The 15,141-nt window shown below is 40.7% G+C and overlaps 1 protein-coding gene across 1 annotated transcript in view; it reads right to left on the bottom strand.

Moving 5' to 3' along the window:
• CNTNAP2 (contactin associated protein 2) overlaps positions 1–15,141 on the bottom strand; it is a 1,271,576-nt gene that overhangs the window by 274,514 nt on the left and 981,921 nt on the right. The window contains exon 14 of the mRNA XM_029062825.2: positions 8,399–8,555. Coding sequence (XP_028918658.1) covers positions 8,399–8,555 — 157 coding nt within the window. The remainder of the gene's footprint in view (positions 1–8,398; positions 8,556–15,141) is intronic.

The following is a 15,141-nucleotide window of genomic DNA, read 5'->3' as shown; positions in this document are numbered from 1 at the left end:
ACCATTAACAATTTGAAGTTGAATATCAAAATATTAAGTACACTGCTCTCTTTACATTTGAATTTTACTTGGAAAAAAATCAACCCAGTTACGTTATAGTCTCCGTTTTTAAGTATTATTTAAATGACATAAATTCACATTGATTTATGATAAAGTCATCCCTCAAATTAATAAGCTGATGAAAGTGATTCTTTTCAGAACTATTAGTAATTAGTTTTTTCTACCCGGTTGAAATATCTCCTTATGAATAATGCAAACTAGAAGCAGAATCAGTTGTCTGAGAACGTGGGGGTTGTTTTCCCGAAGAAACTTTTCTTTTTTTTTTTTTTTCAAAAATGAGCATTACATATGCATCAGGGATTCATGCCCTGATTGATGCCCCAGTGCTTAGAATAGTGCTTGCACCACAATAAACCTTTAACAGTTACTGTAATAATAATAGCAACACATGCATACATGCATGCATTTGTTAATCATTTACTATGTGCCAGGCACCCTATTAAGCACTGGGGTGGATACAAGTTAATCAGGTTGTACACAGTCCCCGGTCCAGATGGGACTGAGTCTTAATCCCCATTTTAACCCCCAGAAGTTCTGAAGATGAAAGCATGTTCATGACATTAAGGGCAGTCACATATTGGAGAGGACTGAACTTTGGAATAGGGTCTACTGGCTTACACCTTCAAATGCCTCTAGTGCTTGTATTGACCCTACCAAGAATCACATGAGCAGACAGTAAATACCAGAATTTTGTCAAGTTCTTAAAGTTTTCTAGAGGAGACTGTCATCTGGACAGGCAGGGATTATTTTTGATACTCAGATGACAGGAGGTGAAGAAAAATGGTGGTCTATCCAGCTCCCAGTCCTGGCAGCTACCCCTCAAAAGAAAGCCCTAAGCAACTCATCTGTGAGATCCCAATTTATGCCCTATCACTTTGGCCCCAGAGCAGTGAGCATCTTTGGCAAGTCTCAAAATGGTGAAACATTGTTGAGGGAAGCCATGGGGTCACCAACTTTGAGAGGAGGGGCAGGGGGGAGAAATTGCACATGGGATCAAAGAGTCCTCCACGGGGTGGTGATTTTCTTCACTTACTGTCTGAAACCAGCCCTAAGGATAGTTAGGACCATGGCCTAGAGGAAAAAACATGGACCTGGGAGCCAGAGAACCTGTGCTAATACTAGCTCCACCACTTGCCCACTGTGTGACCTTGGGTAAGTAAGGCTACAGTTTCCTCCTTTGTAAAATGGTGATTCAATACTTGTTCTCCCTCCCCTTCAGACTGTGAGCCCTTTATGGAACAGGGACTGATTATCTTGCTTCTACCCAGAGTTTAGAGCAGTGTTTGGCCCTTAATAAACATTGAACAAATATCACAATTATTATTATTTTTAAGGAAGGAAGGAGAGTGGTGAGGGACCCAAGCTTCAGAAAGCAGCTGCTGGGGGACTTGAATGCTATGTTTCAGGCCTACATCTCCCACAAGCACTGACCACCACTGCACAGCCCAAGCCCTGTGTCTTGAAGAAGCAGAGACCTGGATCTTTGGGATTTTCCTACAGATGGAAAGGGGAATGAGTCATGGAAAAGGAGACTGGGTTGTTATTCTGAGCAGTTCTCCCTTCCCAGACTGTGTGCTCCTTCTTAGCAAGAACTGTCTTTGATTTGTATATTTTTGCATGTTCCCAATTTCCTAATACAGTGCTATGCACACTTTGGATGCTCAGAGAATGTTAGTTATAATGATAACGGTGGTATTTGTTAAAAACCTACAATATGACAAGCACTGTACTAAATGCTGGGGCAGATACAAGGTAATCAAGTCCCACATGGGGTTCATAGTCTTAGCAGGAGGAGAATGGATACTCAATCCCTTTTCTGCAAATGAGGGAAATAAGGCACAGAGAAGTTGAGTGGCTTGCCCAAGTTCACACAGTAGGTATGTGATGGAGCTGGAATTAGAATACAGGTCCTGTGACTCCCAGGACCATGTTCTTTCCACTAGGCCATGCTGCTTCCCTATATTTTAGTTACAAGATAGCAATGTGATAGTTTAAAGAACAGCCTATTAATCTTACTAGGACTGTAAAAAAGGAAATATTTGCATCCAACAGAGAAAAGTTTTGGCTTCTGATAAACAAAAATTAACTTGCCTGGGGCCACCTGATTTATTTTCAGTATTAGGTAAAAAAACCCCCAATGTATTTATTGAGTGCTTATAGTATACAGCACACTGTACTAAGCACTTGGGAGAGTACACTATAAAAGAGTTGGTAGACACGTTCCCTGACTACAACAAGCTTATTACAGTCTAGAGAAACTATGTGGTCACCAATTTTAGAGAAAATGGTGAAATGAACACCAATTACCAAGTTCAACAATTTGTTTTGACTTCGAATGCCCAGGAATCACTTCCCCACATCCCATATAACATTTATTTTAGGAAGGCAGCACTTAGAGAAATAGAAAACCTATTGTTCCAGGCCCAATTCTCTTAGTGTCTCTTTCCTTGTCATTCATTTAAATTTCTCTCACATCTGTTATCTTCTCTATGTGCTCTTCTTGGTTGCTCTACCCATTTTCCTCCAGATTACTAAATAACTTAATCCCTAAGGAACACATAATTTTTGTAGATGCTGCCCTATCTATTCAAGACCATACATCCACTCTTTACATCAGTCCTCCTTTTTCTGTCAGGCAATATTGTTTGGGAGCAGTGGTCAGATTGCACTGACATTTTGCTGACATCTCCTCTCATGCCCAATTTCCTTCCTTTTTTGCCACAAGCCAGGAGGTGAAAAGATGTTCTGTTTCAGACCCACAGGATTAAACCCAAAAAAATTCCCTGCAGATGATTGTAATGCATCATTTTTATTCCGACCTCCATAAAATTTAAAGGGCATAGCATTTCCTCGCAGTTCTTTTCCATGCAACTCAGAAGATAAAAATAATAATACCAGTATTCTGTTTGGAATGCTACACTGAGAACTCAAGCAAATCCCTTAAAATGCTCCCCCTCCACCCATATCTTGTGCGACTTACCAAAGAAAGTCTACAGTCCATGCTCCATTTACTCGTAAATAATTACTATTATTTGATAAGCAAACAAGGGTTAATATGACCATCATCTTTACTTCAAAAAGTATGTAGTCATTTCTGAATGCAAATCCATCACATTTGGTAATTCTCTTTAATAGACTTCTAAGCGAGATGAAATCCAGGCAGTACATGGTGCAAAAGGACACTGCTTCATTATGGTAAAGATTGAATAAGTACTGGAAACTATGTTATTGGTCCTTACAGAATCAGCTCTTCCCTGGTAGTGTCACTTTTTAATATGCAGTAATATGGAAAAAAAAAGCACAAATCAATCCATCAATCAATGGTATTGTTTTCAGAGCACTGTACTAAACACTTGGGAGGGTACAATACAGGAAAATTAGTAGACACAATCGCTGCCATTAATGAACTTATAGTCCAGAGTGGGAGACAGACAATAATATTGATTAAAAAATTATAGACAAAATTTAAACAAACTACCTTTTTGCTAGTGAGGGTGTTTTGGGGGAGTGGCAATAACAGTAGTATTTCTGACAGCAATTACAATATATGAAGCCCTATATTAAGCACTGAGAAGAATTCATGGGCACTGATTCAGCCCAGAGGGGGTCGCCAGTGGCCCCGCAATCTAAAAGAGTTGACGGGGGTGGGGGATAGTGCAGAGAGAAGAAGAAAATAGATTTTGGGGGGGGGCAGGTCTATGATTTGAATCAGAAGGGAATGAGAAATTTCAGTCAGCCTGCCCTTTTATGCTGCACTTCTATATGAGGGAGACTCGAATGCTTCCATGAGATTCAGAGAGCAGAAAACATTACTGCTACTTCTTCACCACCACCACCACCATCAGTGAATATAGCCATTTACTGACCTCTCTCTTCTTGTTTCCTTAGGTGACCTCAGGAACATGTCCAGAGTCCAGGAAGGCAGGCAGCAAAATAAGCAGCGTGATGCCCACCCTAACTGAGGAGCAGTGTGGACTCATGGAAAAAGTATGGGCCTGGGAATCAGAGGACCTGGATTCTAATCCCAGATCTGCCACTTATCTGCTGTGTGATTTTGGGCAAATTGCTTAACTTCTCTGGGCCTTAGTTACCTCATCTTTAAAATAGGGTTTAAGACTGTGAGCCCCATGCAGGACATGGGCTGTGTCTAACCTGATTGGCTTGCATCTATTCCAGCACTTAGTACAGTGCTTGGCACGTAGTAAGCATTTAATAAATACCATCATAAAAAAAACAAACCAAAAATCCACACAAAACTGCATATCAGTACCAATCTAGCAGAGTGTCCTGCTAGGCTGTAAGCTCCTTGAGGGCAGGGACCATGTTTACTATCTCTGTTGTACTCTCCCAAACTCAGTACAGTGCTCTGAATTTGAGAGTAAGCGCCCCTAAAATAATGATTGTTTGACTCATTAGTCTTGATTCAATCAGCAGACTTTCGGAATTTTATGGCTCAGTGGCCCTATCTCCATGATCACAAATGGAAAATCTCATGACAGAACACACTTGTGGCAGGGAATGTTAATAATGTTGGTACTTATTAAGCGCTTTCTATGTGCAGAGCACTGTTCTAAGCGCTGGGGTAGATACAGGGTAATCAGGTTGTCCCACGTGAGGCTCCCAGTTAGTCCCCATTTTACAGATAATAATAATAATAATGTTGGTATTTGTTAAGCACTTACTATGTGCAGAGCACTGTTCTAAGCGCTGGGGTAGACACAAGGGAATCAGGTTGTCCCACGTGGGGCTCACAGTCTTAATCCCCATTTTACAGATGAGGTAACTGAGGCACAGAGAAGTTAAGTGACTTGCCCAAAGTCACACAGCTGACAAGTGGCAGAGCTAGGATTCGAACCCATGATCTCTGACTCCAAAGCCCGTGCTCTTTCCACTGAGCCACGCTGCTTCTCAATTACAGATGAGATAACTGAGGCACAGAGAAGTGAAGTGACTTGCCCACAGTCAGCTAAGTGGCAGAGCCGGGTGTCGAACCCATGACCTCTGACTCCGAAGCCCAGGCTCTTTCCACTGAGCCATGCTGCTTCCCTGTTACAGAATGTTTCTGTTAAATTGTTGTGTTGGACTCTCCCAAGTGTCTAGCACAGTGCTCTGTACTCTGTAAGCACTCCATAAATATGATTGATTGATTAATACAAGCCGACAAAACCACGTGCATTCCTGTTTCAGAGAGGGATTGCTGCCTGGTGCTTTGGGGTCTTTGTTACACTCTGGGATAAGTAATCTATCCCTAGAAAGAAAACCACATACTTGGTTCATAATTCCCTATCCAAAATTCATACCCCTGGAGAGCATTTTGTCCTAGGTGCCTTGGCAGATGAAGGGCAGCAAAGGGAGGTAATTGAGAAAAAGCAAGGCACAGTGGACACAGCAAAAGCCTGCAAGTCAGAAGAACCTGGGTTCTAATCCCCTTTCCACCACTTGTCGCCTGTGAGATGCTCGGCAAGTTACTTAACTTCTCTGTGCCTCCATTTCGTCATCTGTAAAGTGGGGATTTAGATGGTGAGCCCCATGTGGGTCATGGACGGTGTCCAACCCAATTAATTTGTAACTACTCCAGTATTCACTGCTTACTGTTTCCTAATCTGGCACATAGTAAGCTCTTAACAAGTACCATAAAAAAGGTAATTCTTAGATATTATGGCTCATGCCTAGTACCCTAACAAAGTTAATCTCCTGACTAAATCCTCTACTCATGGGGAAAAAGGCAGACCAAGATTGTAGGCTTTGGTACTGCTGGGTTACCTCCCTAGAGTACTTCAAACTTCATGCCAAGTTAGCGCAATAAATTGGGAAGGTTTTGGAGGGTTGTCTGTCTCTCTTCCAGGGCTACTGCAAATAATAATAATAATTGTGGTATTTGCTAAGCACCCATGTGCCAAACACTGTTCTAAGCACTGGGGTGGTTACAAGCAAATTGGATTGGATGCAGTCCCTGTCCCACATGGAGCTCACAATCTTAATCCCTATTTTGCCGATGAAGTTAACTGAGGCACAGAGAAGTTAAGTGACTTGGCCAAGGTCATACTGCAGATTTATGGCAGAGCTGGGTTTAGAACCTAGATCCTTCTGACTTACAAGCTTGTACTTTATCCATTAGGCCATGCTGCTTGATGTGACCACCATGTTGAGAAGCAAAAGTCACTGAGAGATGGTGATTACTGGACTTTGAAGAATGGAATGGGGGATTATCAAGAGCATTTAACCTAGCTGGGAATTCTTGGGTGAGAGAAATGGACTGACTAGATGTTTTTACTAAGTGCTTACTGTGTGCAAATCAATGTACTAATCCCTGGGGGAAAAATAAATAGACAGATGAGAATTAGATTAGATCTCTGGTCTCTGGGGGCTCACAAAATAAGCAAGAGGTCAATAAATTTCACTGAATAAGACCCATATCTTCTGAATCCCAGTTCTGTGCTTTTGCCTAATTAGTTCAGTTCTTGATCTTGATCTTCAGTTCTCTGCAGGTAAGAATCTGGGTGATTATTTAATATAGATGCTGAAAGCAAAGGACGAACTGAACTCAGTTAAAATATTCCATCATTTAAAAAAATTCCTAGCAGAAATGAAGTCTGGAACTTTTTTACTGAAAAAAATTAGCCTTTTAATTTATTTTTAATTTAGCCCTGGGATATTTTTATTCCCCAAGTGCTATGTGTAAAATAAAAAGGCTACCAAGAATATATAAAATTGTTTTTTTCTAGTTTGACTTGGTTTTAGTCTAAATTTTCAGTCTGTTACTTCCTCAGAATAGTTTTAGGGTAATCTGTTTTACCTTTTTTATCTCTGTTAAAAGCAGAGAGTCAAGGAGGTCCTATTAACCATTTGCTGAATATCAAATAACTCTGTTATACTGTAAAATCCCACTTAGCGTAGTGCTCTGCACACAGTAAGTGCTCGATAAATACAATTGATCAAATTACAAAACAAATTATATTAATTACCCTGCCTTTGCTCTTTCCTTCCTTACACACTCACTCTCTGCAACCCACGTGTCCTGCATAATTTCCTCTATACCAATTTACTGGGCATGTTCTTCATTCCACTTCTTTTGAATCAAATCTTTCAATCCAGCAGATTTATTGAGAGCTTACTATTTGCACAGCACTGTCTAAGCATTTGGGAGAGTACAACAGAATTAGCAGTCACATTCCCTGCCCACAGTGAGTTTATAGCAACTCTCTCCTAAACTCCCAACTCTCCCAAACATCAAGGTCCGCTGCGGGACCCGGCCAAATGAACCATACCTACCTGTGGGAGCCCTTGCCCATTTACAGGATGTCATGCATTACTAATTGTGTCCCTAATCTGGCACAAGAAACCCTCAACATTAGCATGTAACATGATTGACAGATGCAGTTCAGATCTTCTTCTACAGAGAGAAGAGCCAGAGAGACCCTATTTCCCCTGGAGAATCACTGAAATAACTCTCCTGGGAGGGTCTGAGCTGAAACCAAATCCTCTGGTTTTACTGACCATACTCTTTAGAAACAGCACCTCAGTGCAGCAAAACAGGCATATTCTCAACTTGGAAAAAACATTTTATTCTCTAAAAAGGAAGGAAGTACTAGAAGAGATGTGAAGCTGATAATCTTTCAGGCTAAATCACAAACCATGTCCAAAGGCACAATCTTACCTCAAAACCCTATCTTTCCTGCGTCATTTCATCCTACCATTTTTCCATTTTCCCTTGAAGAATTGTGTCAAAGGTTTTAGAAACAAATCCTATCACTATGTGGCTAAAAACCAAATAGAACCTCTTAGAAACACGCCAATTCTCTCCATACAGTTTTCCAAACGGATACTCTCTTCATCCTAGACAGACTTGGCGAAGGAGAGGATAGAAAATCCAGTCTTTTAGTTAAATCCAAGAGTAAGGAATTATCTTTTGCCCAAAGACTAAAACAAAGCATTGAATGAGGTGATTGGGGGATGGGGATGGGGGAGGTAACTGGTGAATTTGATCTGTTTTGGCACAGATCCATTGAAGTAGTCCTGCTCATGGCCTTCAGAGCCAGATTCTATTGTTAGAATATCACTTTCATTCTTCATCCTAAAAAGCTCCATCTATTCTAAGGTTCATTATTTTCGGTGCTTATGAGAGGCTTAAAGCAAGACGGCTGCAGCACGCTGCTAAACTCACATCTCTCTTGTCTTCTTCCAGTTAGGCGTTGCTCCTCATATTATCAGTTAGCCACTTTCAAATCTCTATAATCCCTATACTGGGCACTTTACCCAATTTCCACTCCTTCAACTTAGTCAAGAGATGAAAAGTAAGACACAGGGCTTTTGTGCTATCTCCTAGAAAGGCACTTACCACTGTTTATGATCAGCGTCGCAGTTGCAGTAGTACTTGGGATCGGTGCAGTTCCGTTCAATGCCACAGGCACATTTCTGAATTCCAGGTCCAGATCCACCCCAGTAGTAATGTTTCTCATTGGACTTTCCAACCCACCAGGTGTAAGGATTTCCATCTGAAAAAATATACACAGCCGGGTAAGCTAAAACAGAAGCAGAGTACTATAATACTATAACCAGATCCACGAATGTCAATCAATCACATTTACGGAGCACTTACTGTGCAGAGCACTGCACTAACCACTCGGGAGAGTACAATATAACAATGAACAGACACAATCTCTGCCCACAACGAGCTCACAGTCTAGAGGGGGAGAGCTTTTCCCAATTTCCAGCTAGTCAAAATCTAAAACGGTATTTATTAAGCACTTGCTCTGTGTCAAGCACTGTCCTAAGTGTTTGGGTAGGTACAAGGTAATCAGGTTTTTCACAGTCCCTGTCCTACATGGAGCTCACAGTCTTAATCCCCCTTTTACAGATGCGACAACTGAGGCACAGAGAACTCAACTGTCTTGCCCAAGGTCAAACAGCAGACAAGAGGCGGAGCCAGTATTAGAACCCAGGTCCTTTGGACTCCCAGGCCCGAGCTCTATCCACTAGGCCATACTATAGTCATGACTGCTTAGCAGGGGCTTCATAGACTATAAGGAGGCTTCCAGTAAAGTCCCTTTACAAGCCCTCGAAGCCTTGTGAAAGGCCTCTTCACATTGAACTCTATTGTGCTTGCAGAAAACTGCTGATTTTATAAACACACAGAGCACTCTTCAAAACTTTGTTCAAGAATACCAATTCTCTAATACTTATGTACCAGGAAAATACTGCAAAGACTAAAACAGAAAGGTTTGTGAAAACAAATCTCTCACTAAAACCTGCTATATAAGCGGTTCAGCAGCTTGGAGGAGTGTTGCACGGGAGAACAGATAGAAAGCAGGGTGGTCTTTTGGAAAGGCCTCAGGCTGGGAAGTCAGAGGACCTGGGTCCATGTCCCGGATGGGGCTCACAGTCTGGATCCCCATTTGAGAGATGAGGTAACTGAGGCACAGAGAAACAAAGTGAGTTGCCCAAGTTCACATACCAGACAAGTGGCAGAGCCGGAATTAAAACCCGGGTCTTCTAACTCCTCGGCTCATACTCCACTCATTAGGCCATGTTGCTTCTTGACTTCTTGGGCAAGTCACTTTGCTTCTCTGTATCTCCATTTCCTTAACTGTAAAATGTGGATTCAATACTTGTACTCCTTCCTACTTAGACTGTAAGCCCCTAATCGGACAGGGACTATGTCCAACCCGATTAACTTGTTTTATCCCAGCACTTATTTCAGTGCTTGACACATAGTAAGTGCTTAGCAAATGTAATAATAATAATACTAACAACCAGATGGTCTTTCTATACCTACCAAATATTAGACTGTAATCTCTCCAATCAGGTAGGCAGAGACCTCAGTCTGTACATTGACCAAGAGCCTAGCACAGTGCCTTGAGAGAGTAGACTCAATTCATACTATTACTAAGCAGATTAGACAAATATGTGGAACAGAAATAAATCTTGCTAGGCTTCATGGACTTGCACAATAACAATAATAATAATGATGGTATTTGTTAAGCTCCTATATGACAAGCATTTTTGTAAACCCTGGGGTAGATTCAAGCTAATTAGGTTGAATACAATCTCTGTACCACGTGGGGCTCACAGTCTTACTCCCCATTTTATAGATGAGGTAGCAAATGGCTTGAATTATGTTCTTACAGAAGTTTCAGGAAGGTTGGCTACAGACCCTGGTCTAATTTAATAATCATAATGACGGTATTTGTTAAGTGCTTATTACGTGCCAAGCACGGTTCTAAGAGCTGGGGGTTAACAGATTGTTCCAAGTGGGGCTCACAGGCTCAACTGTGTAGATAAAGGCTCATCAGGTTGGACACAGTCCCTATCCTACATGAGGCTCAAAGTCTTAATCCCCATTTTACAGATGTTGTAAATGAGCACAGAGAAATTAAAAAATAAAATAAATTGTGGTATTTGTTAAGCGCTTACTATGTGCAAAGCACTGTTCTAAGCACTGGGGGATACAAGGTGATCAGGTTGTCCCACATGGGGCTCACAGTTTTTTTTAATCCCCATTTGACAGATGAGGTGACTGAGGCACAGAGAAGTAAAGTGACTTGCCCAAGGTCACAGAGCAGACAAGTGGCAGAGCCAGGGTTAAAACCCAGGTGCTTCCTTCTCCCAGACCTGTGCTCTATCCACTAGGACATGCTGCTTCTCCCCGCAAAATATAGACATTTGGGATTTTCTTAAACTATTCAGGGATTATAATATTCAACTTCATAATGATAATAACAATGACAGTTTATTTTAAGCACTGAGGTAGGTACAATACAGTACGATGTCTGGCACATAGTAAGCACTTAACAAATACCATAGTTATTATTATCAAGATTAGAGGACCTGTGTTCTAATCCTGATCCTGCTTCTTGCATGTTGTATGACCTTGGGCAAGTCACTTACCTTCTCTGTACCTCAGTTTCTCATCTGTAAAATAGGGATTCAATGCCTCTTCTCTCTCCTATTTAGACTGTAAGCCCCATGTAGGACAGTGACTGTGTCCAACCTGATTAACTGGTATCTACCCCAGCACTCAGAGTGGGACTTGACACATGTAAACTAATAATAATAACAATGACAACAACGACAAAAACAAGCAGAGTCAGAGGAAGTTTCTAGTAGATGGGCAAGTCCCAGGGATAAAAGCAAATCCGACCCTTGGCTGATATAACCAAATGCTAAATCTGAAAGTAAATAATTAAATTTTCATTCAATTTCATTTGAAATGTGGAAGTTTTAGTATAATGTTATAAGCTGCTTTGTTAAAAACTAAAAATCTGTCTTTTTCAATTTGTATGCTAATTTTAAAACATGGTATTTTTTTGCTATTCAGACTGTTACCTGCTAATTGACTCTGAGGAAAAGCAAACAAGTGTACTCTATTTTAGGGGATTGAGGAACTGTTCCCCCCACCCCAGGAAGAGAACATGTAAGAAATTAGGGTTAGAAAAGGAAATACTTTAATTATATACTTCCAAGAGTTCAAGAGAACTTTCTTAACCTCAGTCCATGAAGATGTCCGTTAAGTAAATTAAGTAGGTGTAAATCATTGTAACAAGGAGATTAGGTAATGGTGAACATGTTCTAAATTGGGAGGAACTGAATTATCAAAGTAAGGTACACTGTAATGAAAGGGGCACAATGTGGACTGAATTAAACTTAATGGTGTTATAATGTCTATAGCCATTTAAAATCAAAGAAATCTTTATTATAAGGCATGGGTGATTAAACAGTGAAAAAGAGAGAAAAGGAAAAATGAGAACGTTGAGTCCAGATCTGAAAGAGCAGATAGCCCTCGGGGAACTTTTCCCAGAAGGAAAAAGTTGTTACAGAAACATGAGGCCAAAATTCTCTCATTTTCTAGATCAGATTTAAGTACCTTAGGGAACTGTCTTCAGCACTAGACACTGCTGGGACCCTTTTTCACAAGGTACTGTTAATGTGGCTTTGGGGTGAGAGGAACCAGGGACTGGGGCTAACACTGGAAAAAACAAACAAACAAGTAATAGTATTTGTCTATGTTCCAAGCACTGTACTAAGCACTATGGTAGAAATAATCAGCTCAGTCACAGTTTCTATCTCACATGGGGCTCAGTCTAAACTGGAATAAGAACAGAACAGGTATTTAATCCTTCCAGTCTCTAAATGCTGCTAGGCTGTAAATTCCTTCAGGGCAGCAATTGTGTCTACCATTTACATGGTACTCTCAATCCATCAATCAATGGTATTTATTGAGCGCTTACTTTGTGCCAAGCACTGTACTAAGCGTTTGAGAGAGTACAATGCAACAGAACTGGTAGACAAGTGCCCTGCCCCAAATGAGCTTACAGTATAGAGAAAAAGTGTTTAGTACATTACTCTGCACAAAGGAAGATCTCAATAAATATTATTAATTGAACTAATTTGGTTCCACTCTTTTTTTCAATCCCCATACTCAATCTCGAGCTAAATGAATCCTGTTGATTTCTCCCCCCCACCATTTGTGTTCTGCTTCTTCCTCTCCATCTGGACAACCACCAGCATGGCCCAGGTTGGTCTTCAGATCTGGCCCGACTACTGTCTCAGTTTACCTCACCACTCTCCCCGCCTCCAGTCCTTACTTCACTCTGCTGCCGGGATCATTAATCTAAAATGTCCTTCTGCAAAAATTCTCCCTAGTCCTGAAAAATCTGCAATGGTTATCCATTCCTTTCTGCATCAACCAGAAACTCCTGACCTTGGCTTTAAGGAACTCAATAAGCTTTCTGTCTCATATTCAGAAGCGCTTGTTAAGCACTTACTATGTACCAAGCTCTGTTCTAAACTCTAGGGTAGATACATGGTAATCAAGTTGTCCCACATGGGGTTCACATTCCTATCCCATTTTACAGATGGGGTAACTGAGGCACAGAGACGTGAAGTGACTTGTCCAAGATCGCACAGCAGACCTGTGGCTGAGCTGGGATTAGAATTCCAGAATTGAGAAGCAGCATGGCATAGTGGATAGGTCATGGGCCTGGGAGTCAGAAAGTCATGGGACAGAGACTGTGTCCAACCTGATGACCTTGTATCTACCCCAGGTCTTAGAACAGTGTTTGGCACATAGTAAGCACTTAATAAATGCCATTATTACTATTATTATTATTCCAGGGTGTGATCCTTTCTTTCTCTCCTCTTTAGCCATATTTACCCCAAGCTGATGAGAAAAATCGATACTCAGACACGGGCTGCTTTTGTGGCTGAGAATGACTGAAGAAAACTTTCAGTTTTGAAGAAGTACAATCAGGGTGGGAGGTATAAATGAGATGTTTGGTCCTCCCTGTGATTGAATGGAAGCAGCTGAATGGACCTGAATTGAAATGAATACTGCTGATTTGATTTACACTGTATCTTGCTGAACTGCATCACATTTTGCTAAATTTTATTGATTTGAAAAGGAGTCAAATGAAATGTATTACATAGAATATGTGACGATCTGAATGGGTTTGGATTGAAATTATATTTATTAATTGGAAATAAACTGCTCTGCAACATATTCAAATAAATTGATTTCACTGAATTACCTTTAAAAGATTCCAATTAAAAGCTGATTCTGGAGAACTGAATTTGGTTCAGTTGAATCAAATCCCATTGAACCATATAGGGCTGAATTAAATTTCAATTATTTTATCTGAGTGGGCTTGAATGCAAATGGATTGGATAAGATTTAGTCAGATTGATCTGGGCCTACTTCTGTCTCAATATTCTCATAAATACCCACACAATTTCTATTGATGGCAATGAGAAAAATTTCACCATCAGGAACAAGAGCAAATTTCCACTGACTAATTATTGCAAAAAGTGGCCTGGTAGAAATCAAGATGAATAGAATTTGAAAAATTTCATTTTAATGTATATTAGTCTTTTTTTTAAGAATCCTTCTTTCTTGGAAGTGCGCCCAAAACACACAAAAATGGACAGATTGACAAGATGACCCTAGATTGAATTTATGGAAAAGACTGCTTTGCATACCCCCAAATCATTGATACTTTGGGTATTTGTTAGGTGCTTACTATGTGCCAGGCACTGTACTAAGGGCTGGGATAGATACAGTATATGCACATTGGACACAGTCCCTCTCTCATATGGAGCTCCCCGTCTAAGCAGAAAGGAGAACGGGTGTTTAATCCTCATTTTCCAGAGGAGGAAACCACTTTCTTTCTCTGCTCTGGAACTACTCTATCTTCTAACAGGGCTTGTTTATATTTTGATTTAAAGTTTATTGATTCATAGTAGAAGTATTCCAGAATTACAGAAGTTTCAATTCTATTAAACAATTGCCAAAACTCTTCAAATTAGGCTGCAATTATTGCATCAACATTTAACTGCAATGCCAAACAATCCTGATTAGCCAGTGATGAGGCCATATACTTATCCCTGGACAGAAACTATATGCCACGCACTATACTAAGCCCTGGGGTGGATCAATGTAAGCAGATCAGACACAGTTCCTGTCTAATGAGGGGCTCACAATCTAAGAGGGATGAAGAACAGATATCTCTATTTTTACAGATAAATAAACTGAGGCACAGAGAAGTGACTTGCCAGTGATCACCCAGTAAGCAAGTGGCAGAGCTGGGATAGACCCAATCTTGTGCTCTACTCACTGTGCCATGGTGCTTCTCTAGCAAGCAATAATGCTCACTGTGGGGATCATTTTAAGATATCCATTATGTACTGGCATCTGAACACTGAATAACCACATCCTCTATTCTCAAGGAGTTTACCAAAAAGACCAGCTACAGCAAACACATTCACAGAGACAGCAGCCTAGACCTTAAGTTGTCAGAATGTAGAAAAGACCATTCTAGAACAAGGGTGAACAGTCTTATTACACAACAGATACTGAGCCCTGGAGGGACTTCTTATTAAATTTGGTAAATGATAGCTATTAAAAACATGAAGCCTTAATTTTTCACTTCGTTATTTTTAATTCATCTCAAAACAGAGTAGTTCGGCTATCTGAAAGAGGCCCGAGGGGTGCTATCAGCTTCTGAATCACAAAACTTCTAGTTGGTCTGCTAAAGGTTCATTTATCTCCAAGCAGCAAAGACAGGTGCTCTACATTCTACTCATTTT

The sequence above is a fragment of the Ornithorhynchus anatinus genome, chromosome 4, assembly GCF_004115215.2.
Source record: "Ornithorhynchus anatinus isolate Pmale09 chromosome 4, mOrnAna1.pri.v4, whole genome shotgun sequence".
Taxonomy (NCBI): domain Eukaryota; kingdom Metazoa; phylum Chordata; class Mammalia; order Monotremata; family Ornithorhynchidae; genus Ornithorhynchus; species Ornithorhynchus anatinus.
Note: the sequence above shows the minus strand (reverse complement) of the source record. Positions and strands in the feature narration are given on the sequence as shown.